Raw genomic sequence first — 26,308 nt, forward strand, 5'->3', positions numbered from 1 at the left:
GGGTGTACTTGGTCTGCAGCTGTGTTTGGGTGACTGGTGTTTGTCAAAGAGACATCCACATGAATGCTAGGACTCGTGGTTTCACAGCCAAACATGGCATTGGAACACAATGATCCATGTCACTTATTTCACCTTTCATTACTTCTAATGTTGTGTCTCTCAGTGTATACACATGTTTAATGCTTTTTACAGATACACTATAATCATAAATACACACAAAAACTCCACAAAAGTTCACAAGTTCACAGAAAATCTCCACAATGACACGGTAAATCTCCACAAATTCACAAAAACTTCCCCAAATACACAAAAACTTCCCCAAATACACAAAAACCTCCACAGATACATACAAAACCTTCAAAAATACACACAAACGCACTAAAAACCTCCACAAACACACAAAAACATCCACAAATACACTAAAACCTTCAGAAATACACAAACTCACTCAAAACGTCCACAAACACACAAAAACATCCACAAATACACTAAAAATTTCACCAAACACACAAAAATCTCCATAAAGCCACACAAAACCTCCACAAATACACAGAAAATCTCCATAAAGACACACAAAACCTCAACAAAATCTCTGTAAACCTCAACAAATACACTAAAAACTCCCACAAATACAGAAAAACCTCCACAATGACACTCACAATCTCAACAAATACACACAAAATCTCCACAGAGAGACTCAAAATCTTCACACTGACACACAACACCTCTAAAAACAAACACAAAACATCTCAAAACAAACATAAAAAGACACAAAACCTCCACAAATCCACCAAAAATGTCCACAGATACAAAAAACATCCACAATGACACACAAAACCTCCACAAACAACCTCTAAAAACAAACACAAAACCTGCACAAAGAGACGTGAAACTACCACTGCTCTTCTTTCTCATCTTTGCAGGTGATGGACGAGCAGCTGAGATGGACAAGACGAGCCACAACAGGAGCCTGAAGCAGCAGGAAAACTGAGTATCCGTCTTGTGATGAAACTCCTTCAGGTCATGCAGTTGTTTGTTGTGAGCACTGTTGTCTTTACTGGCTATTTACATAATAAACCCTTTATTTGAATTACACACTGTTGTGGTTTTAATCCTGCTCACCACTGATTTTTAAAGAATGTGTTGAATCTTTTGATGGAGTTCAATGTCTCCTCTCAGTGGCATTGTCAAATCTTTAACTATATGTAGTTTAATAATGTGTGAGCAGGTTAGCCGCTCTCCGTCTCTTATCACATTAATGAAGCTAACAGCAGCTCAGTGAGAGGTTTGTAACTTTTTACCAGCAGCTGATATGAAATATATCTGGAGTGCTGCCTGTAATACCAGGAAGCAGGCAGATAAAAGGTCATTTTGAGCAGCTAAAGTAGTTTATGTTCATTATGCAGCCTTGTTGTAATCTGCACAGAATGGTTTCTGTGTGTTTGTCTCAGTTTTGGTTTAATGTGTGTTTTAAATCGCGGCATTGACTCCCTGTGTGTCAAAAGACTTTAAAATCCTATTACTGGTCTATAAAGAACTAAATTTTCTCAGGAATGAACACATTTGGTTTACTTGTACGGAGGATTGGGAGGGTAATTTAAAATGTTTGTTCTGATACAGTTACTTGTCAGTAACGCAATTGAGGTAAAACTGTCATCTCATCTAAACCAGGGAATAAAACATAACTGTTCACTGGCTTTTAAATAACTACATTAATTTAATTTTTCAATCTGTAGCTTATTATATTAGTTTTTTCCCCATTCTGTCTTTCAGATGCTGTTTTAATGTCTTAATGTTGTAGTTTTGATTAATTTCTATATATCTGAATGGATTGCATTCTATAGAAATAAATTTAAAGTGAGGTTTTATTTGACTGAAGATTTTTAGATCTCAACCTTTAGATCTCTAAACCTTGTTTTAAACCAAATACTCAATATGTACTTAATATAACATTAATATAAAATCTAAAACCGGACCTGAAATAAATCCAAAAGCCATTTTATCTTGCAGCCAGCAGCCTCCCCAAAAGGAAATACAAAATACAATTGCTTATTATCAGTCTCTACTGCCTCTTCGGTTTACCAGTTGCTGTTCAGAAAAACAACTCTCAACAACATAGTTCTAACTAAAACATGAACAAATAAAGATATAACCACCAAGGAGCTGGCGTCAAAATATAAGCATACACAAAAAATCTTGTTGGGTTGAACTTTGTTGTTGTACAACATTTTTTGACTGCTCCTGACCAACAGTTTATGGAGTCATATCAGACATTTTTTACAACTCGGTGATTATCAAGTAATGAAGCTGTGGTCTAATTTTCTTTTTAAAATGACTTTGACTTTAACAGTTGAGGATGAGAAATTAGATCTGGCAATCCTGAAACCCAGAAAATAAATCCAGTTAATTGCATCTATGTTCTAATTCAAAGAGATTTAATTTGACAATTCTGCAGTCTGCATTTTTTTTATGGACCATGGGATCCTTATGTTATCCTCTTTACTGAGACTGGTTTGTAGAATATTGTAGTTCATGACTAGCGTAAACTTACCTTTACGTTTGACCTGCATTAATTGATTGAACAGGAGAGATTATTTGTCAAAAATAAATAAATAAATAAATAAATAAATTGCTGCTCAGTTGCCCTGTTCCGGTTTAGCTAAATGGCCAAAAGTCCATATTGTCTTTATGTTCTATGTAGTTCTTTAGTTATTTCTTATTTTGTCTTTTGAATATTAACAGTGCAGTGTGCAAAATGGAAGAGGGCAAGAAAATACTGTTCGACAGAGGACATTTACTCGAGCTGTTGAAGTTAGCTGTGCTCAGTATTTTCGAAGCAGTCTGTTGCCACAAAGACTTTAAGTTTTGGGTGAGTTGATCTTGAGTTTTGTAAGTCAATGTGTTTGATTTAAGAGTAATAAAAAAAGAATACAAAAGAGACTAATAAATATTGAGTTGTGTAAACATTACATTTTGTGTTTGTGTACTTATTTAATCCATTAGGAGAGATGAATGAAAACTTTTTTGTCACCTTAATTGAAAATATTTAAGTTGACATAATAAGCACTTTAATTTAAAGTGGTATTAGAATTATTTGTCTCATTTTTACATCAGATAGTACCATGTATGCCTGCATGGCTCAATGTACCCCATGCCTGCACTCATTTTACACCTTCCTTGGGGCAAGTTAAGCCATTTGACATTTGTATATTTGATGGGTCATTGTTCTAATACCATAACACCTAGATAACTAGGTTTACTTTCTATGGGTACACAACAACCTCAGGTTTATATAATAACTACTATTTGAAGCTAATACTCTATTATTTTTCATTCAGATCGTAAAAAAAATGTAAAAAGTGCTGAAGCGTTTCCATGGTTACTCTTTTTCTAACATTTCAGAATTCTAGAGCTGGTTACCATGGTTTCCAATGCGTTTCCATGGTAACTCTAGTCAAAACATTTCAGCATTCTGACATGGTTTCCTAGATTTAGTCAATGTAACTGGCGGAACAATCTGGCGTCGGAGTGAAGACAAAGTGGGGGACAAAGACAAACGGGAAAAGCACAAAAAACACACACACGCAAAAAACAGGACACCCGACTAACCCCACTCACACCTTTACTAAAAGGTGGGGCACCATTATCTACAGTGCTACATTAAGGCTGTGATACAATATGACACAATATAGATTTATAGATATATACATATATAATTGTTTTTATTTCAAATTAGAATTGGTTGTGGGAACCTGAGCACCAGGGGAAAACCCACAACATGACTCGAGACATTTGGTTGGCGTCTCAAGTCATTTTTCTTGGGCAAGTCAAGTCGAGACAGTGGACAGAAATTCAGCCGTGTTTTTTCAATGAAATACTGATTTCATTAGGAGAAACCTGAGCACCAGGGGGAAAACCTTATGTTTGAGGCTGACTCTGGAGCCACTGTCGACTGAGTGCCAAGAAATGTTCTCAGTTTTTCTAAGATGGGGTGAGTCAGATGGAGGGGGGGGGTTCACAGTGAGATGGAGAAAGATGAGAAGAGAGGTGGTGATGATGAGGTTTGAGGGGGAAAGATGAAGGAGTGAGGAAGATGGAGAAACGGTGGAGAGGTGCAGGAGGGGAAGATGGAGCTACTGATGGGATTTTATTGAACAACCGCCAGCCTGCTCTACCTTCGCGTCGCTGTCACATTTTTTTCCGCCGTTCTTTCTTTCCTTCTCCTTTCTTTTCATTTCCTTTTTCTCCTCCTTTGCTCTCTTTTGGAGCTCTGCCTTCATCTGTGCTTTTTTCTTGTTCATTTCCTTCTCCTGAAGCTTTTCTAGCTTCTGTCTGCTTTTCAGCTCCTTCTCCTCTTCTTCTTGTTTCTTTTTCAGGTCTTCCGTTTCTTGTTTTTGCTTCAGCTTCATTGCTTTCGTCTCTTTCTTCCTCATCTTCTTATCTGTCGTACTTTGCTTTTTCACCTCAGTTTCCTCCTCCGTCCTGAAGCAGATGTCCTCTGGTTCTGTCTTCTTCACGTCCACCTGGTTTACTGTTACCTCCAGGATTTGCTGATTCTCCTCCAGCTCTGTGGTTGTTTCCTCCATCTCTTGGTTTGTTTCCTCCACCTGTGTCATTTTCTCCTCCCTCTTGTGTTCTTTCTCTGCGTCGTATTTTGCCTGCCAGTCCTTGTCGTTTTGCAGCAGACATTCTGTTTTCTCTTTCTTGCTCGCCTTCAGTTTCATGGCGAGCTCCTCCAGCTCTTTCTTTTGTTCCTCCACCTGTTCTACACTCGTCTTCCAGCTCTGTTCTTTGACCTCCAGCTGGCTGAACTTCTCCTGCAGAGCTTCATATTTTGTCTGCCAAGCGTGGTTGCTCTGGAGAAATTCAGCTTTGTAGTTTGTCAGCTGGTCTGTGGCCTCCGTGAGCTTGTTAGACAGACCCACCTTCTCCTTCCTGAGATGACATATTACGTCGTCCTTCTGCTGGAGCTCCTGCTCCAACTCCTTCAACTGCTTCATCTGCAGGTCGATCTGGAGCAGAACGCTCTTCTGTTTGTCGAGGTCTAGCTGGAGCATCTGGTTGTTTTGCTCAGCCAGCTTTTGTTTCTCTGCCTCCAGTCTCGCTGCCATGTCGTCCTTCTCCTGATTGCTCTGGTGCTTGAGGTTCTCCACCTGCGCCACCCGGAACTGGAGATCACTCTTCAGGTTTGAGATCGTGGCCTCATGAGATGCGATGATCTCATACTTGTTTTTGAGCTCGGCCTTGAATTCTCTCTCCCTGAGATCCATAAGACCCTCAAGTCTTTCAAGCTTGTACTTGAGGTTGTGGATGGTGTAGCTCATGGCCATCCTCTCATCCTTCCAGGGCTGACGAGGACGCTCAGAGTCAGAGTTGACCTGAGGGCCCTCGCCCTGGTGAGATACGGGATGGTCTTGAGGGGCAGCGTGAGCCACCCTCACCATCTTTTTCGGGTTGGTTCTCTTTTTGTTCTGTCGACACATTTCCGTGATCGTGGTAGACTGTAAAAACAAAGACAGAAGGAATTAGCAGGAATTCAGAGGATTAAACAAACAAGTTCACTGAACATGTCTTCTCATCTTCAGCTGACTTAATTGTTTTATCACAAAAAGACTTAAAACAAGACTTTGAACTTCTTAATTAAGTAAATTCAAATATTTAAAGCTTACTTACACAAAGTTGAAACGGCCCTGAAGTCTTCAAAAGTGTGGATATTTGTCGTAGACTGTCGTTTGTAGAAAATCAGCAGGCTGATCCTCCAAAACTGTGGTCCAAAACAGGTGTTTTAAGATGTTAATACTAGCTCTGGTCTCTAAAGATCGTCTGGATGATTCTCCTCGACTGTGGTCCAAGACACGGCTGTAACGCTGTGAATATTAGATCTGGTCTGCAGAAAATCGGCTGGACAATGCTTCTCGACTGAGGTCTAAAACACCAATGTGAAGCTGTGAACTCAAACCTCCCTAAATCTCTGGTGTTCCAACAGCAGAATTCTGTGGCTTAAGATCAAAGCCTCAGAATGGGAGCATCATTCAAATTGTGTGTGTGTGTGTGTGTGTGTGTGTGTGTGTGTGTGTTAACAGAGATTTTAAAGTTATGTTTTGACAGATGTTAGGATTTAAGTTCTAACACTATACATAAATTACTATGCACTGATATGATTTAAGTCTAACACACTGTGATTTAACTGATATGCACAAACAAACTGTATTATTAAAAGAGTTGCACTGACAATCTGTGTCGTTTAAGAGTTGTACATATCCTGGTGATAAATGAGATGGGTTGCAATTGTTAATCCTTTTTATGAGGGAGAGGAGAGCCAGGGTGTGAGAAAGAACACAGCTCCTTTCTTTTGGAGACACCAAGGTCATAGATAACAAGTTTGCTTTGAACAGAAAGTGCTTTTCGTTAGAAGAGGCCAAGGTTACATGAGATTGTCAGATAATGAACATGCTACACTAATTTTTGCATGCACGTTAGGTCTGCCCAATAAATCGAATTTCCATCGTCATCATCGAGATATGAACACGTGCAATAAACACATTGCAAAAGACTACCTGACACAATGAATGAGAAAATAGTTTTGTTTACATGCCCCATGCATGCACCTTGAGCATGCTAACATTTAGAGACAGAGCCCTGGACACAAGGGCCAATCAGACGAAGCCACAGCATGCCGTTAACTACCCTGACAACATGAATCGGCATCAGTTTGGTGGTGATTGCCAGGTTATGATGGCTGAGGGAGGAGAGAAAAGCTGTGAAAATGTGGTCGACAAAGACCTTGTGGTGAAAAGAAACAGCACTTCTGCTATATGGACTTATTTTGGATTCAGGAGAGACGACGTGTTACAAACAGGTACTGTGTAAAACATGCCGAGAAGTTGTTGCAACTCCACAAACAACCTCCATCACCATCTGCAATACAACCATAAAGACCTACACAAACAATTCCAAACTAACATTGGCCATCATTAACTGTACAATTAATAATATGCAAACTTCAATATTTGTTTATTTACTGCAAGGGAAGTTCTCTCAACAGGGTGATGTCTCCCAGGATTGGATGGGTCATGATGCCATAGCTCGGGCACCAGCGATGGGAGAGCGAAATTTAAACCACAGCTTCACCCCACCTTTTTGGCCAATGAGAAAATATACACTTTTTGCTGTCAAAAACAATATGAAGTATTGTAAATTCTTCATCCTTTTCTGGTCGATGAGTTGCAGAGTAACAGCACTCTGCTGACTGTGATTTGTCAAACAGAGAAGGTCCTTGATCAAAGCTTTGTTTAATGATACAATTCTAAATAAATGGTAAAAAGTACATCAAAGTCACATTGTGATTCATACCCCACCACCTGCAAAACACTATGTATATGTATATGTGTATATATATATATATATGCAAAAACAGCATACAAGTATAGGACAACAGACTGAAAAGACATGAATAGAAGCTTATGCCATGTGTGACAGATATAAAAAAGTTTCAGCTCCTTCACATACACAACCTACAGTTAGGCTAATGAGGTAACTGATGCTAACATCAGTTTACTTGTTTTTTAGTTGATTTATTTGTTGCTAATGTACATTCAGTTACAGCTAGTATCACAATTACTGTAAGTCTATCCTCGAACTGCTGTGTCACTAATGTAAACCACTGTAAACCGTTTTATTTGCAGATATGATAGTTATTATTCAGTCAAATTGTTGAACCCCTTAGCTAGCTACATGCTAACGTACGTTAGCTTATAGTTTAGCTTCAAAACAAAGCCTAGCTCTACAGTTGAGCTAATAAGGTAACTGATGCTAACATCAGATTATTCGTGTTTTTTGTCGGTTTATGTGTTGCTAGTATACATTCAGTTATAGCTAGTGTATAAATTACTGTAAGGTTATCATCTTAGCTGTAGTGTAGGTAATGTAAGCTAACACAAACAGTTTCTATTTACAGATATGTCACTTTGTATTCAGTCAGTTAGCTAGCTATATGCTAATTTACGTTAGCCTTGAAAATGGACAGAAACAGACGGAAACTTCTATTTTAGCAGGAAGGGTGAGATATTACACCAACACAGTGTCTTTCTACCCTCTAACCGGGCTGTCAGGGGGTGTGTCGGGGTAACAAAGCACATGTGGAGGCGGCCGTACATGGACCGGGGAGGCGGGCCTGCTCCGCCCGCCGCTCGCAGCCTGCAGGGCGGCCGCATGCCTCTCATGTGCTCCGTCTCATGACTCCGCCTCCCGGCTCCTCTTCACGTTATGAAACGCGGACAGAGAGGACGCGGCGGCAGGCTCGGGTAAAAACAACCTCTTTATTACTCATTTTAAACAACCATACGTTGTCTGTGTGCTTCATTTATGCTGCTATTAACGTCAGCGTGGTTTAAATACGTTTTAACATGTATTATGTGTGTGTGTGTAGCTGTGTGTTTTGCTGTGTTACGCTTCATACGTAACATGTAACATCACAGCAGCAGCAGGACACAGTGTTCCCTCTGTCAGGCCAGCTGAGGACAACCATTATTCAAGCTTTTCATCCACTTCACATTTTATCATGAAGATTCACACACATGCAAGTGATCCTACTCATGCAACACGACTTGTACTATGAGTATTTTCATATATATATATATATATATATATATATATATATATATATATATATATATATATATATATATATATATATATATATATATTTTTTTTTTTGCCAGCTTTCACAGTAAAATATAGACACTTTCATATGTTTGTTAAAGTCAAAGGCTTGACTCCTGGTGTCAGGACACAGCTGTGAAAGATCAAATCACCAGTCATAAGAGCTCCTTGTGATGGGGGCATGATGCAGTATCAAGTCAGACTAAATTAAACTCAGATTAATCTAAATTTAATTAGGGGTCTTCACATTAGTGGAAATCTTTGGCCTTAGTGGGTTATTGACATAAGCAACAGTGTGGTTCTGTAGGGACATTGTGGCGCTGTGTCAGAATTTCAATGTTTAGATTTGATAATAATGACATATTAATACAGAAACCCAGACTTTTTTTTTACATAACAGAATGAACAAGCTGTTCTCAGAGGGAAATAGGGTGGCAGGGTCCGCCACATATGTTGTTCTTCAAGGTCAGTTTGTTTGTTGAGTTTATTCAGTCGTGACGACGATGAGATGGAGAGAAATCAGTCAATTCTGTTAAAATGTTAGTTACAATGTTTGTCAACAATTGAGCTTTTACTTTTTTGTGTGCTCAGACATAAGAGGATTGCAAAAACATGATTTTGCACATTTCACCCTGTTGAAAACCATTGACATAATGTGTCAAGACAATAAAATGAAAATATATTAAGAGGTGCACCTACAACCTGAAACCTGAAAGTCCAGAATTGTTCTTACTGCCTTTCTGTCTTCTTTCTCTTGTTCATATCTTGTTTTTCTACTTATTTATTACAATTGTTTTTATTCATGCTTTCTTTTTTTGCTTTTCTCCTTTGCTGCTTTAATATTGCAAATTCCCCCCTGTGGGAGTAATTAGGGATTATCTTGTCTTGTCTAAATTCTTAAATGGCATGTCCAGAGTTTCTAAAATTAAATAATCTGCTGATTTTCAAAGTCTTTATTAATTATCTTTGGGTTTGTGACTGTTCTTCTGGCAAAGGAAATTCTAATTCCCATTTCAATTAATGAGATTTTGTGGCCCAGAGTGTGCAAGGTGAGCTGGCAGCGGTGTGTAGAGTCGCTGTTGAGGAATCTCTGCTGTCGTGACTGCTGTCGGCCTTACAGATGTTCTTTGTCGTCCACACAGATCTACTACAGTTGTCAAAGATGCTCCGTGTCACCACTGCCTCCTTGTGCACCTACTGCCAGAGGATGAGGGTCTTCCTGCCTCCCTCCGCCTCGGCCTCCACACTGACTTCTCCAAACAAGAGACTGGAGAACCAGCTCACAGTGGACTCCCTCTATGAACTGTCCGTGGACGTCCGAAAGGTACGCAAGTTCAAGGCCTGGATTCTGTCCGAGAACGAGGTGTACGTGTCTGAAACCGCCGACCTGCTGAGGGACATGGGCGCAGACGCGACGATAATCGCCCGTATCCTGGAGACTCACCCTGAAGCCGTCCTGTGTCGGCCGACGGACGTGGCCGCCCAGCGAGACCTCTGGAAGACTGTGTGCCCCAACAAGCGTGAACTGATGAGCATCATTGAGAAGTTCCCGGCTTCTTTCTTCACGCTAAGTCACCAAAACAACCAGCGGGCGAACATCCTCTACCTCCAGAGTCTGCGCCTTAATAAGAGGATCATCGGCAAGCTGATGGCGAGCGCCCCGCAGAGCTTCAGCCGACCAGTGGAGTTGAACAAAGAGGTCATCCACACTCTCAGGGAGACCTACCTGGACTTGGGCGGAGACGAGGGCAACCTGCGCCTCTGGCTGCAGAAGCTGCTCAGCCAGAATCCGCACATCCTGCTGAGGCCGGCTGAGGCCTGGAGGGACAGTCTGGGCTTCCTGAGGGAGCAGGGCTTCACCACGGAGGAGCTCCTCAGCCTCGTCTCAAGCCTCAGAGCCTCCATCGCGGAGCTGCGACCGGAGTCCATGCACCAGGCGCTCGCTTACATCGAGGGGGCGCTCGCCTGCTCCAAGGACGAACTGAAGCAAATAGTGATCCGCTGCCCTGCCATTCTGTACTACTCCTTGCCCACACTGACCGGGCGGCTTCAAGGATTGATGGATGCTGGCGTGAGCCTGGAGCAGGTGAAGGCATCTCCAAACGTCCTGGAACTTACCACACAAATCGTGCTTTATCGTATCCAGAAGCTTGCCTCCTACGGGTACGACGTGCGCTCCGGCAGCCTGGACGTTATCGTGGGAACGAAGAAGGACTTTGAGATGACACATGGCAAGTTGCACCTCAGGCAGCAGCGGCCGCTCTTCAACCCTGTAGCTCCCCTCAGATCTGCTGAGGACTGAATGTCCTGTATTTGTTGATGAACTGCAATATGCTGTACAAATAGTGTGGGGTAAAGTTTTATGAATGTTGAGTACTCAAACTGAACTTCATGTCAGATGCATGAAGGGCTGCAGTTAAAAATACCAAACCTCCAGCAGTACACTACTCAAAGTATTCAGAGCTGCTTTATTATGCAACTAATAACGTTTCAACCTGCTCTCCAATGTGATGCAGAGGCACAGCTGAGGGCTCGTGTCAACATGACGCTGTGACTGTTTTCAAAACCTCACTCAGTTTTCCGAAATGCTGTTATTTTTTACTCCAGTTCGCCATGGACCATATCAACTAACACTGACAGGAAGGCGTGGACGTGAGTGCCAATCATTAATCTGTATTTTTTTTGTAAACTAAGGTATACTACTGGAACAAAACGATTGTGGTAACTGAACAATAAATGCCATGTCTGAAGTTGTATTTGTATGTTTTTATATTATGTTTTATTGATGTGTTTTAAACAGAAACTCAGCGCACTACACAGGATTATTTAATCTGACATTTTCTGGAAAATGTAAAAGGTCCAGTGTGTAGGATTTCAGGGGAATCTGATGGGAACATTCAGAGTTAGATCTGTTTTTTATAAGCTTCCTATTACCTATTATTTTTTGTTACTTTATGGTGTCGCCCACAGAAGACGCACACTTTTTTGCTTGTCAAGATTGCATGTAAAGTCAACACAAAGACAGACGCCAATTTTGGGGCAGCTGCTCAGAGTGAGCTGTTTAGATTTTTTAGCCCCAGGGGGAAATTGGTGGAGGAAAGAAATGTGGTTCCACTGGGGCTTGAACCCAGGACCTTCTGCGTGTAAAGCAGACGTGATGACCACTACACTATGGAACCTCTGTCAAGGCTGATCTCTGAGACAATCAGCAACGAGCACAGTTTGCTAGTTAGTTACAGTTAATGCAGAGTTCCTGTTTGAGACAAATAAACAGTCTTGCAGGTAAAAGCAATAAACACGTGTGATCCAAAGGTCAAACTCATGAACACACCTTTACAGTGACTGCATCATATCTACAGAGGGGGTGAGGGTCCTCACGTTGCATGTCAACATGTCAAACACTTCAGCTTCAAAGAACAGACTGAAACCGTTTGTATATTTAACCAAGTTTTAATTAAACAAGCAACACTGACAAGAAACAAGAAGCAAGTGAAGCAGTTCTCTCCTGTGGTACATTTATTGGGGGATTATACAGGGGGTGGGACACCATGATATGATGATTCTGTATTCCTGTCACCTTTTTTTGCAAACACTTGATAGTTCACACCATACTGGTTTTGCCTCTACAGTGGTATGGAGTCAAACAAGTCAACTACTACTCAGACAGGGAAATGAAATGATGAGAACGTGGTCCATAGATACGTTAGATGTCTCAAAAACAGAAATAACCGGAAAGTGGAATAAATGAGCGGACAGGCAGCTGTATTACAATAGATGCAAGAATTTTCACCATTCTTTTTTTTTTCAGAATGGATGGTCTATAAATGTTTTCATTTGTATTGAAAATTTTCCAAAAAGAAAAAAAAAAAAAGATCCATCCACAATTAATTTCTCATATCAAAAATATATCAATGGGTCTATGGCTACACAAAGAGAGAAAACACACATACAATATCCAAATATGTACAAGTTGTATGTGAGCTGAAATTAGCAAATTCACTATATACACAAGGACACAAGTCCTGGCAATATTAACCCAAATACAAGCACAGTGTAACAGCCGCTCCAGTGTCGTCAGCACCGGACCAGGCCGCGAAGTCCAAATGATAATATACAGTCCTGTTACTTGACAAAGTTGTGAATGTGTCGAATGGTGGGTTTTGATTTCTTCGGCTGAAGATGTGTTCATGCAACAGTGTAGTGCTGTAACAAAAACGTAAGTCTTTGCGTCCATTTTGTGTCAGGCTTTGTACACCGTGTCAGTGACAGCAAGTCTGCAGCCACTCCTGCAAGAGAGGAGACGCACAAAGATGTCGACATTAAAAGTATGTGTGATAAATGCAGTTTCAGTGATTAACTCGACAGAGAAGAGATACTGACTTTGAGGCAGAAAAGAACTCAATTATTCCGTTTTTTTAAGGTAAATCCTGAAGAGAGCATCTAAAGTGAACGTATTTAACTCGAAGGATATTTTTCTGATTGTCCACAATTAACACTGAAGCTCAGACAAGTTTCCAACTCACCGCTCTAGTGGCTGCTCTGTCTCAGGACTTTAGAGCCTTTGCCGTGTCCGGAGTCCTCGTTGTGTCGTTTGCCGCTGCCCTGCGTGCTGCAGTGGAGTTCATGTCCTGTAAAAACAGAATCAAACAACAGCCCAGTTTAGAAAGCCGCCCTGAAAATACAGTTCTAACATCTCTGCCATTATAAAGTGTGGCTGTTACAAGCTGGTGTCATCAGTTCTCACCTTTCTGCATTGAACCAGGAATCTGCTGTGTGCCTTGAGTGTAACACATCACACTGGAGCTGGTACCTGGATAACCTGGAATTCAAAGGAAGATTCAAGGATTAGCAGAGTAACAGGACTTACGAATACAACAATGACAAATACAGGAAAACAGATGTGTCCTCACCCTGCTGGTGTGTTCCAATGCTGGTTTGTTGGTCGCCCTGCATGTACATCATGACACCGCTTTGCCAGTCTGCCTGGGAGTGAACAGGCATCTGATAGCCTGTAAAATGAAAACCAGGACAGAAGTTCACGGCTGAAGACTAAAGAGCAAGTTATGAAAAATTGAGGAGTAGTGTAGGAATTCAGCTGCCTACCAGAAGGAGCTGCAGCGTCACGTGAGGCCTCCACAGGGAATCCTGTCTCGCTGTTTCCGTTACCAGTGGGCGTGGATGGAACTGTAGCCAAAAGACCTGAAGACAAAGAACAGTCAGAAGTTCATACAGATACAAGATCACATTAATTTAGATCTTTTTGTAGGAATAAAAGCTGGTAAAAGCTTGCAGGATATCTTGTAACTGTTTATAACTAGTGTTGTGCTTACCGAGGCCTCTGTAACAGGAGAGCTGCTGGTAGATCTGTTTCATTCGCTCGATGTTGAGGCGGCTGGCCTCTGCGTGGTGCACCATGGGTTTGGGGTAATGCACCCCGATTATACATTTGGCTGCTTTCTGCACGCTCTCTGGGGCGTTCCAGGGATCATAAATATACTTGGCTGGAAACCCTCTGAGAATGGGCAGGTAGCGCCTGAGAGAAGACATGAAGAGGTTTAGTGAGCATGTTGGGTGGAGTAATCTTGTTACAACAAGCAAGTGGAATTAGCCGGCAGTGATATATCAACATGTGAGAGATAAATACTCGTAATGTTGAAGACTAATGACTGTAGTTACAAGCATCAGTATCAGTCATTATCTCCTATAAACCAAGCCGCACTTCAAACCACAGTCTATCAAACAAGTACCCGCTTCCCACCCGAGGAGATGTCAGCATACCGTATGTAATCTCCGTTGGGGTCTGTGCGTCGGCCGAAGCCCACGGGGCAGTAGCAGTGGAAGAACTGCTGGAAGAAGGAGCTGCAGGAGAGCCACATCCAGCTGCCTGCGTTCACACTCCAGTCTGCATCCAGCAGCAGCTCCTCAAACACCTGGAGACACAAACAGGCTTCAGGTGAGCTGACATTTAACGTCCAACCTGGGTTCAAGTACATTCAAAGTTTGCTGTAAATAAATTACAGCAAACTGAGTCACTTGTGGGAAAAATAGGTCACCTCAAACATGGATCTAAGAGACTGGAGGAAAAACGAGGAATAAAAAACTTTTCAAACTGACATATATGATATAACGAAATACCAAGAAAAAAAATAGTAGACGTGATAATTCCCTGGGTTTATTTACCTTCATGCCCTCCTCCCAGCCGATCCACAGGTCTCCTCTGGTAAGGAAACAGGCCACGGCGTGTCGAGCCAGGTGGTGGATCCAGCCCTCTTGCCTCAGCTGGGTCATGATGGCATCGATCCAGGGGAAGCCGGTCCGGCCCTCCGCCCACTTGGCCAGTGCCTCGGGGTTGCGGTCCCACGGGATCTGCACACAGATAGGGTTGCTCTCCATCTTGTCGAAGCACGGGTTGTTGGTGGCTGCTGTGTAGAAGAACTCGCGCCACAGCAGCTGGCCGTAGAGTGACAGAGGAGGTGAGCTGTTCTTCTTCACCTGAAGAAGAAGCACGACACATATTTGTCTCAGGGCATCTTAGTATTACTTATCCTCTGAGCATATTTCAAACCATTAAAGTTTCACTCCACAACTAAAGCTGTTTCAAAGATTTCCAGCACTTGTAGAAACCAGTTAAAACTTTGAAATATTTTACTTTGTATGTCTGTAGAGTTGTGTTTTGTTCTTTTCAAGGTTAAAGCAAGTAACGTTTTTTATGCAAGTTTATGTAAATTTTCTTCAGTAGTATTGTGTATTTCTTGGATGTAAACGTTTGCATTGGAGTCTGATTTTACAACATCACACCTGAAGAGGGAGCCATTGCAACAGAGCAGCACTGCTGTGGATAATTCACTTTACTGTAGATTAGACTGGGAACCATGAGGTGGTGCTCTAAACTCCTTGAACAGGAACAACTTTCTCACAGTAGACTGAACTAAAATGGCAGTGTGCAGAGAGAGGTCAGATACTGTTTTTTGATAGATGTTTTTTGTCTTTACTGTAAATCCAAAATCCAATCAGTGTAGCATGGAAAATGCTCAAGAGTCACAATGTGGAAAAAGATCATTTAAAATGTGCAAGAAATGACTCACCTTCCTGTAGAGGTCGGTGAGTTTGAAGTAGAAGAGGCGACAGGAGAGGCAGCCGAAGCGGAGGTACGGGCTGAGGCCTGTTGGGCTGGCGAGCAGCGAGTTGGCGTTCATTCTGGGACGCTCGAAGTTGGCAACCCACGCCTGATGGAAACACACACGATGATGTGTCAATCAAAGATGGACATTTATCTCAAAAGATTGGAGAGAGAAATATCAAAGTATAAAATAAAAACTGGGGAAAAGAACCTGATTTTTGTGGAAATGTTTGGAAGGCTTTTTTTTGCCATTTCTAGTTAAACAAATTGCTTAGTTTTTTTTTTTTTAAATGACTAAACAGTCAGTAAAATCCTTGCTTAGAGAATTTTAATCTGATCTGACTGACCTTTCTCTCCAAATGCCTCTCAAGTCGTGTCAGGGCTTCGGTCTCTCCCCCCGGCCACACAGCTGACGACAGACCCTCAGTATCAAAACCTGCAGGGATCACATTAGAGAACTTCAATATTCAGTTTGGAAAATGTGTCATCATGTTTTTTTTTGCTGCCTCACTCACCCAGCTCCTCTAAGGAGGGCACCCCAAACTTGTCATCGTGGTCGTCGGACAGCGGCGTAGTGCACTTCCTCATGATTTCTGCCGTGATGGTCTCCGCGGGCATCTCCACAGGATCCATACGACTGATGAGGGTCTGGAACCGCTTGTATGTGAGAGGGGACTGACCTCCATTTAACTCTATGATCCTACAGGAGAACAGCAAGAGTTAAAGGACTGCTGGACACACAGATGAAGATGTTTTACAGAAGCTGCAGGTGATGTGAACTCACTTGTCCAGGTCATAGAGTGTGTGGGAGATGCGAACTGTCACCTCCACTCCGGCCTCAGAGGCCAGTTTCTTAATCGCTGCATCTCGCTCTTTCCCAAAGGGCTCAGAGTCGTACTCGTAAGACAAGCGAGAAATATTCCATTCCTGGAGGACAGAGGACAAAGTGAGCAACAGAAAAGGAATAAACAGTAGCCACACAACACATTGTAAAGCTGCCTTTGGGTGAGAAATGACAGGAAAAAATACAGTCTGGGGGGATTTGGGGCTTTTTTGCTTAGACGCCTTCTTTCATAAACTAAAAGGCAGTTGACCTACTTTTCTGATTTAAAGCATTTTGACTCAAAGATGTAAAAAAAAAAAATCAAAAAAAAAATCAAATAATCAGAGGACTGTATTACCTTGAAAAGTCTGGGAAAGACATCAGTGGGTTGGCCCCGAATCACGAACAGTCGAGAGTTGAGTTTACGAAGGCTGGAGTCCAAGTCCTCAAGGCTCTGCAGTAAGAACCTGGTGAGTGGTGAGAGACAATATACAGTTAAATATAAAAATCCCTCATGAGGACGAAGCTGGAAAAATTGATGATCATGTTATGTCCAGTGAGTGGGGAGAGAAAACTATTGTTCTGGGTTTGAAAATACATGGCGTAGCAGTTTCTATTCTGTTTGCTCTTTGATATGCAGATTAATGCAGCTCTATCCAGTCGATGTAATCTCTGAAATAACATACTGCTGCACTCACAACATGGTGCTGAATCCGGATGTTCCCAATGACTTATTTCCATGACCTTTCAATGGAAGTTTAAACTTAGCAGTCGCCTCATCTAAGAGTGAGCCACTATTTAGTATTAGAGCCATCCAGATCACGTTTATATACAATTACACAGTATAATACCAACCATTTAATGTGATGTAAGCATCAGTTGACACTTAACAATAAACAAATGCTTAATAAACGGTTTATAAAGCATTTTATTGTGAACAGTCAAATAACTATAATAACTAACTTTAATGAGCTATATATTTCCCATTTGTTAATGATGGTTATTATAAAGTGTTAACAAGAAAAATGTCTTCAGTTTGATGATTTAAAGCAAGTGACCTACTTAAACAAATCTGCCTTCATTTGATGGAGGTGACAGGTGTGGACACAGATTCTTGTCCACCAGTGTAAGGATGCAGATCATTGTAAAGGTCGAGTAAAACTGAGTGACATAACACGTCATGTAGTAGCTTTACTTGACTTTCATTAACATTTCACGAGTGAGAATACAAGAAAAGAGAGATGTCATTTTACGAGTAAACATATCCACCAACATTGTGCGCATCCGTGTTTCTGACAACTTGCTTTGAAATGAGACGTGTTTAATTAATGTCGTGTCAGGAGAAGAAAATGCGTCTGCCAACGAAGCTCAAGGTTCAACAGTCTGAGTGGAGCTGGTGGCTGAGTCAGCACTAAAGTCTGAGCTGATATAAAAAGTCAGGAGAGACGGGAGGACTCAACCACTTTAATGATGGTGAAGGAGTCTGTGTCTATTGAGCCTTGTTGGTTTTGGTTTAAACAACTTCTGGAGGTAAAAGTAGAGATTTAGACATGATTACACATTACAGATGTGCAAAGCTACTGGAAGTTAGCACTGATGAAAAGAGAAGCGCCTGCACAATGACTCCAAACCTCACATTTAATTTAATGCACAGCATTTCAATCCCAGTCACATCTTAATTAGGTCAAAATGCCTGAAAACAAAAATATTGACTGGAACATTTTCCATCTGAATACATTTGTAATCTATAGTCAGAGTGCTACTGTCAACTTGTGTAAAAAAAAAGATGCAATCAGCTGATGGGAAAATGTGTATATAAATATCTGAATATCTGTAAATACTGCCATAATGCTCACTGATGTGCAACAACACTGTCTGCAATAGTTTCCTACCACTGATGGTAAACAGAGAGCTATCTCAGTTTACAGTTTAGATATGGCAGAATCTGTACCAGCAGAAAAACGTCATTGTACATATTATCATAACTGTGCAACGACCGTCTAGACTATAAACAGCCTTGAATTTAAATAATATTATTTCAGACAGTTTGGCACAACCAGACCAATGAGCAGCTAAACTTCAGGGCTGAAACAACTTACGACAACCTATTTATCATCTAATCCACTGAGAGGCAACAGGGAACTTTATACAGATACATGGAAAGAACTGATGCTGTACAACTTTCTGAAATGACATTTGGTGACATGAGCTTTAAGTTACACAAGTTGTTTGCCCTTTATGGATGCTGTCTACTATTTGCACAGTAATTATGTGTAACGTTGCATGTAGGTGTTTGGAACACTGTGGGGAGATTGCAGGGTCCTGTTTTTGAGTTTATAAATTTGGTGCTATCTGATCGGTGCATAGACTTTCGTACCTGCCGACACCCAATCCAGCATTTTAGGCAGTATTGGAGAACTGTCTGACACTGTTATCAGTACTGGAACAACCATAATCCATACCACTCACTGTGTGGACCTTGATTTGTGTATTATATGACCTGGGCTTGTAATCTGGCACAGAAATGTACCTGCTGCATTATTCTCTATTCTGTGTATCCATTTAAAATGAGGCTGCCTTTGCACCTCATAACACAATAATTCCTAATGGCAAATAACCTGAAGCCCGCAGAGCTACAAACTGAAATGGAAGGATAATCCTCTTCTTTGTGGTCCTGACAGCATAATAACAACCCACTTTAACTTCCACTTTACATGAATAAACAAGTGTGAGGAGGTTCTTGAACTTATGAAGAGCAAATGTATACAGTCTTCAGTCTTTGTCTGATTTAAAACAGTCAAAGCTTGAACTTATCATTGAGGCTGAATGATGCAGACAGTGGATGAGTCAACCAAGCTGCATCCACATGAGTTTAATCATCACTGTATGTGACGTCAGTCAGCAAACGTACTGACCCACAGGAGCACATAAGACTGGCACAAACAGTTTCTCACTTTAACAACGAAGTACAAACTGTGATTCAGCATTATTCTGTCATACAATCAGCACTGTGCTTCGAATTTATCTCACAAAAATAAGACATATAAACTGTAAACATCAGCACACATACACACAAGACGACATGCGTGCAGACAGAGCGGCAGTAACACGGTGCTTCCCGTGCTGTTGCTATGGCTACCCAAGGTCGTAGGCGGAAGCTTCCTGTAACAATCAGGTCTGATCATGTCTGTAACTGATATGAAAGCCAGGTGGGTGCATATTCATAAAATGCAGCACTGACAGTGAAGCTAAAACAGCCCTCTCTATTTATAACCACAATCATGGAAATATTTCAGTTACTGACAACTTGAACCGTGTCTGATTTATGGGACATTTTACAGTTGAAAAATAAACTTGAGTGTTCTCGAGTGGAAGATTTATGTTATGCATAGCCGTTTCTAAATTATCTCCTGTTTTTGCTGTTTTGTCTGTCTCTCCTCTCCCGTCAGTGTGTGTTATTGTCAGATTGGTTGAGTACTGTCATGTGAGAGATTTACAACAAATGCAATCCATTTGTGAGCTTCCAGCGCTGGTTAAAATAGAAACCCTCCGTCAAACTGTAATAATTCAAAAAATGAGTCAGTTTGGTGAAAATTCTTGTCTGGAAGTGAGCAAATGATTGATGATTCACACAAGATTGCCTGTGTAATTTAATAAAGTGGTAAAAGCAAAGAGCAAACAGAGTTAACCAATGTCAGCCGAAAGGCCTCATCCACCAAGAAAACCCTGGCAGAGACTGACCAAGAGTCACAGACCAAGTTACAGTTTATCTCACACTCAGAGACCTTCCGAAAGTGAGATTCTCACAAAACAATATCCAGCTGGCCTGACGACTTTGGGTGTACCCACAACACCCAACATGCGTCACAGAGTGCTATTGTGTACTTTCACATAAATCAGCTCCGTCACTGTATAAAAGTAAGTCAAACAGTTCACAGTTAAGCCAGGTCATACTTCACAGTGTGAAAACGTGTAATCAACCACACGGTTATTGGTCAATATGTGAAATAAAACAGTGAAAGGGAATTTAAAATAATATGTGGTTAAATGTAAATGATCAATTTTGCTACGACAGTGAGCAAAAAGTCGTTTTAGCTTTTTGATCAGAATTTCTTTAAGTTCATTTAGAGTTGTGTAAAACTATAACACAATACAAACATAGCATCATTATACAATCACTCTGTTGGTTGATGATAATCCTGTAATGGCCTTATACAGCAGTTTTGCTCATGAGCTGCACAGCAGATCCTCAGAGAAAATGTTTCCAGGACTCATTTCCTATTTTAAACCTATGTGCAGTGAAGTGGATCTGTTTTTATGTAACGCTCATTCAGTAGGGTCAATTTACAGGAACTCCCTTTTCCACTTTACAACAGCTCCACAGTGTACGTTCACATCTGGACGCAGTTACAACCACAATCTTATCTGATGGCAGCTGAATAACTCTCTCACATATCAGCTCTAATTCAGTGGGCCGGTCCACAAGTTTGTTCCTGAGTCGGACCAACAGTCTCAGACCGTCTGACTCCAAGAGAACAGCAGTGGGAGCTTAATCCATGTTTATTTAAGATGTTTAGACAAAGACAAAGAAAAAAAAAATCACGTGTCTGTTTTTTTCCATGCCGTCCTGCTGCTGTACATGGGCACTTCCCTCCTACTTGTTATAAACAGACTTTCATGGAGTCCCTCCACACTCATTACCCTCCAGGCCACCCATCATTACTCTATCGACAAGCTTCAACAGTCTGAGGCATAAAGCATTCAGATAGATATCAGATGGAAACAGCTTTGTTGGGATTACTGCTCATACAGTTGCACTGCTCACCAGAGATAGCTGGGGTGTCTTGCAGCAGCAGCAGGAAAGCAGAAGTAGGTCAAAAACACAAGAACAGTGGAGGGTTTTTCTACTAACACACTGACCTACTTACGCCACGCGGGGAGATGTTGGGGGGCAGGGAAAGTTACTGCGATTATGTCATCTGGCATTGACCCGCGTCAGTCTCTCTTCTAAGATTACCCCCCATAGATGGTAATGACAGGACTCGTCTCACTTCTACACAAGCAGTTAAAATGATAACGGAGCTCGCTGTTAGCGCAGGTGCAAGTGATTACAGAGGGTGCAGGATATAAAGAGATTTTGAAAGCCTTTATCAAAATGTTCTCGTGGCATCAGCATAATATTTAGACATTTTCTTGCTTCATGTAACGCAGACTGTAGGATACAAAATGTCCTGACAGACATGAAACTTGATATAAACATGATATACAACAAATTCTGTAGAATTAAATACTGTAGACTAGCATATGTAACCCCCCCCGGCAAAAAAACCCAAAACAAAACAGAAAAAGCAATGGTAATCTATTCAGTGGCTGATTATCTTTGAACAGTCAATACCCATCGACTGTCGGACAAAATAGTTAACTTTGGATGCTACACACTTGCTTTTGCAACATCTGTTTTCAATACCAGTAAAACCCCCTTGAATTGAAGAGAATTCGCAACAGCACATCATCTAGACACTAACAGTCTCCTGACCCTACATTAAGATTTTGATCCTCCAATATTTTTCTCTCTGTTGCACTCCCACTGCTTTCACAGGTAAAGGGTTTTATTAATATCTTTTCTGATACACGCATGAAAATGAAATAAAGGGAATGAGTCAGGGCGTACAGAGTGCTCTGCATGTGAGCTCTGCGTCATCCCATGCTGCCGTTGCATAACCATGAAGCATAACATGGATGCTCCAGAACAGGCGTGCCTTTTCTGCTGCTGCTGCTGCCCTACTCTCCCAGTGACGGCATGGGACCGCAATGCAAACCAGAGCAGCGCAGCAGGAGAGGAAACAAAAACATCGAGCGAGACGCCGACTGTGCTGAAAATCTCAGGAGCTCTTTCATTCAACATGTGCAGACAATATCATGTGCCAGTTTCCATACAGGAGAAGTTAGCTGACTGCAGGCTGACAGCACAGGGTTGTCAGGTTGTAAAAAAGATGCTGTTTGTTTTGACTGAAAAAACTTCCCATGTGATGCTGAAGTTTATTCAAGACGGTTTATGAGGTGGAAGGTTGGAAATGAGGAGGACAGTGGCAGTGGGTGAGAGGTTGGTAAAGTCTCGCTAACTCAAACCGTCCTCGCTCTTATCTCTTGTCACATGAGCCTGTAAAGCTGCACATACTTAATTGTGTCACCAGACTCAAACAGGTTGTCCCATCTTGCACTCATGCAAGCACGCGAGCGCACACACACACACACACACACACACACACACACACACACACACACACACACACACACAGGCTTACTGTCTGCTCAGAAAATGTCAGTTATGTAAAATGCAAGCATTAAATGCTGCAATGTCTCAGCAATGATGAACTGTGAGGATAAAAACAGGTCAAACTCAGGTCATATATCAAGAAGAACAGACATAATCCACCTTTCACTTTCTCTCCGAACAGTGCAGACTGAAGGAACAGACAAGCTTTCACTACATAGAATGAATGCAAAGAGATTAAAACCACGCTTGATAATTCATTCGTCTCGGCTCGGGTATGCGGAAGACTTACTGAGTCTGGAGACACAGATATTTCCTTATTTCCACCTCAGTGGCTTCAGATTTCGGAAAGATCTACATCTGCCAAGTGCCATTCCTTGTGGAAGAAATGATGTGACTGTCTTTTATAATGCTATAAACTACTGACACATTTCGAGAATTTCGGTCTACACTGCAATGACCTTTAGTATGACCGAGTTTGGGTACTGATGCTGTACTGAGTTTGGGTACTGATTAAGACTGCAATCCATCTTGGAAATAATTGCAGTCTTGCAGGAAAGTGAGGATTAACACACCAAAATACTGTTTATCAATTTGAGATCTGACTCACCTTCTGAGGAGGAAAAGGAACAAGTAACATTATAAATATGTGATCTCAGCCCCTGATATTTACTTTACCTCATTTAATTATGCATCTGAAGGTATAATTGATGTTTGTTCTTTTGATGATTGCTGGGTAGGGATTACAGTTTTTATTCCTGCAAAATTTCATGATGTAACAGAGAACACAATTATGTGTTTGACCCAGATTTCAGCAAACTTCATAATTAACATAAAAATCAAATCAGTTTAATATTATTTGATGATGATTCACTGTCGAGATTTCTGTCATTGTGTTGAAAGATGAAGTTGATACCTTTAGGGATACAACTACCCATTAATCCTCACATTTAAGAAGCTGCAGCTGCTCGAAAAATTACTGAAACTCCTTAATCAATCGTCAAAATAGTTTGTTCAACTACTAAGTACTAACTCTCTCTTGTGACATAACAAAAACATACAGTGTGGCGAAAAACATCTTATGCATACGCCTGCTGTAAAGATAAAAGCAGGAGCAAACCAGTTTGACACAGCTCTGCCAGATATTTGCTACATGCTTTCCATATTTTACAAGTGCACTTAAATATTTAAGTTACTGCTGACACTTCAAAACAGCGTTACAATGCCAATCCAAACCAACCACATCTAATGGCATGGATGCTACTGCGACAGGCTTTCCTTCTGTTTCTCTTCTCGTGAACTGATTCAACTGACTGAACAACCAGGCTGAATGATTTCGAGCTGTGCTGCTGATTCAACACACTCAATCAGCTGAAAAAGCTGCCGACAAGGGACGACTAGTGCTGACAGCGTGGGACACACCGCAACAACCAGTCACCAACATTGGCTGATGGTCAGCGCCTTTAAAGACATCTACACCAACATCATCACAGTTACAATATACTGCATTAAAAAGACCAACAAACCCTGACCAATCACAGATACAGCAGGGATCAGTGCCGCTGTATGTTATCCTATATCTTTTTCACGTTACATAAGGCAAGAAGAGATGCCTTGGGTAATGTATAACCTTTGAGTCATATTGAAGTTATTGTTTATGTGAAATTATGTCAATTTGGACTGTAAAATTTACTGTTCATCTGTAAAAATATGCTACCTAAATTCTAATCTATATCACCATCATGCCAGCTATATCATCAAGTGTTTGATGACCAAATTATTCTTAGGTCATTGCATTTATAAATAAATACATAAGCAAATATATCTATAGTATATTTTCAGTGTGAAATGATACAAAAACACTCAAAGTGATAATCTGTATTTTCGCAGTGCCTGAGGGACATCATGTAATTGATGCAAATCCACAAAAAAGTTGTCACAAAAACGTGGTAATGGCATTTATCCATCTAAAGTCCTCATCTCCTAAACTCCTCATCAACAGTTGCACAAACCCTACCTGTCAACTGCCTGGTTGGTGTGTCTATTAATCATTCGAGCTCACCAACACAATGAAAATGCTGTCAAATGCAAAACTGTTGCATGCATTTGTCATAGAAACTTATGAAAACAAATCACAGCGATCCCAGAGAGGAGTCAGGTGTGTGGTGGTGTTTTTGCACGTGGCTGCACTGCTCACCTCCACCTGTTGATCCCAACGTTGGAAGAGCCCGCGAACCAGGGGTCGAGGATGTAGACGCAGCGGACTGTATCCGCTCCCAGCAGAGATTCCTTGAGCGACGGGTTGTCGTGGAGCCGCAAGCCCTTCCTGAACCAGTGGATCGTATTAATGACCATTACTCAACTGGACGAGTCCTTTTATTCCTTTTTGAATTTATTAGCAGTCTTTTGATGGTCGATTCCTCTCTTGGTATTGTTGAGTGTTCAAAAATAAAAATAAAAAACAAATTAAAAAAATCCCAGACAGAAGCAGCAGAATCGAGTCCACTGGGAAAATCGAAGAAAAGGCGCTCGTATGCTCTTGTCAGCATACAGTAGTCGTGGTCCAGATGTGTGATTAACCTTGCTCTAACAGGACCTTTTCCATAATGTCGAAGAATTTAGAAACCGATGGCTGCTGAACCATTTGGGCACGAGACAAGACAGCGCGCGCTCCCCGGCAATGTGACGGGCACCAACAGGGCGGGCGCTAGGACCTGATGACGAAGCCTGTCTTGTTGTATAACTTGTTTTCGCGAGCGCCGAGAAATACGTTAAAAATCGTTAAATAACACGTTGTGCTTCGCAAAACTGCACTAGAACGACGTTATTTAAGTGGAATTAGCTGGCAGAGTGTTGAATTGCTCTGTATTTTGGAGCAGTTGGTGCTGCTAACGGCCACAAGACACGGCGCGAGTCCGGTTGCCGTGAATACCATGAAAGCTGGTTATGTAAATACAGCGTCTGACTGCGATTCCGTCAAATTCGTCGTCCTAAAGCCACCTAAGATAACACTTAGCTGTTCTGAATTCTCTCCGGTTCCGTGTGTGCCGTCTTCCCCGCTGCCGAGCCGTTATTTTGGTTGTCTGTATCAGAAAATTTTCCTCAACGTCCACGAATAGCTGCTCAACCTCCTCACCGCACCTCCACAATTGGCTCCGCCCACCACAGACGCACACGGCTTGGAGCTCACCGATTGGTCCAGAGCGTTTCCCGGCGTGGTCACGTTTCTGCAGCGTGCTTCTAACAGACAGCAGGCAGCTAGCATTGCTGCGCTAACACACTTGTGGCTATGTAACTGAATTGTGACCTCTTATGGGAGAACGAGCCGTCTCAGCGTGTTAGCATGCTATTTCATAAAAGTTCTGTCGATACATGTCAGATTGGAGAAGGCACAATTGGCACCGGTGAACAGTAATGGGGGATTTTTGGG

The 26,308-nt window shown here is 41.6% G+C and overlaps 3 protein-coding genes, 1 long non-coding RNA gene and 1 other non-coding gene across 8 annotated transcripts in view; 2 read left to right on the forward strand and 3 right to left on the reverse strand.

Annotated features, from left to right (window-relative positions):
• Positions 1-26,308, forward strand: part of LOC119032215 — a 1,052,400-nt gene that overhangs the window by 38,495 nt on the left and 987,597 nt on the right. The gene's annotated exons all lie outside the window — the stretch shown is intronic.
• On the reverse strand, positions 4,002-5,931 carry LOC119032193 (DNA ligase 1-like). The gene is made up of 2 exons (XM_037121111.1): positions 5,674-5,931; positions 4,002-5,501 (listed from the first exon to the last, which is right to left on the reverse strand). Exon 2 carries the CDS (start codon positions 5,481-5,483, stop codon positions 4,134-4,136), a length of 1,350 nt encoding a protein of 449 aa, XP_036977006.1. The 5' UTR covers positions 5,484-5,501; positions 5,674-5,931; the 3' UTR covers positions 4,002-4,133.
• Positions 8,149-11,417, forward strand: LOC119032197 (transcription termination factor 2, mitochondrial-like). The gene is made up of 2 exons (XM_037121118.1): positions 8,149-8,303; positions 9,804-11,417. The coding sequence occupies exon 2, from the start codon at positions 9,824-9,826 to the stop codon at positions 10,961-10,963; it is 1,140 nt and encodes a 379-aa protein (XP_036977013.1). The 5' UTR covers positions 8,149-8,303; positions 9,804-9,823; the 3' UTR covers positions 10,964-11,417.
• trnav-uac lies at positions 11,768-11,840 on the reverse strand. Its single transcript has one exon. It is a non-coding gene; the product is annotated as a tRNA-Val (tRNA).
• On the reverse strand, positions 12,096-25,233 carry LOC119032182 (cryptochrome-1-like). Its single transcript, XM_037121095.1, has 14 exons — positions 25,076-25,233; positions 16,963-17,071; positions 16,566-16,708; positions 16,297-16,481; positions 16,129-16,217; positions 15,747-15,887; positions 14,842-15,153; positions 14,440-14,591; positions 13,992-14,194; positions 13,765-13,860; positions 13,572-13,670; positions 13,406-13,480; positions 13,185-13,289; positions 12,096-12,947 (listed from the first exon to the last, which is right to left on the reverse strand). Exons 1-13 carry the CDS (start codon positions 25,231-25,233, stop codon positions 13,189-13,191), a joined length of 1,863 nt encoding a protein of 620 aa, XP_036976990.1. The 3' UTR covers positions 12,096-12,947; positions 13,185-13,188.

Source organism: Acanthopagrus latus, chromosome 14 (genome assembly GCF_904848185.1).
Source record: "Acanthopagrus latus isolate v.2019 chromosome 14, fAcaLat1.1, whole genome shotgun sequence".
Classification (NCBI taxonomy): domain Eukaryota; kingdom Metazoa; phylum Chordata; class Actinopteri; order Spariformes; family Sparidae; genus Acanthopagrus; species Acanthopagrus latus.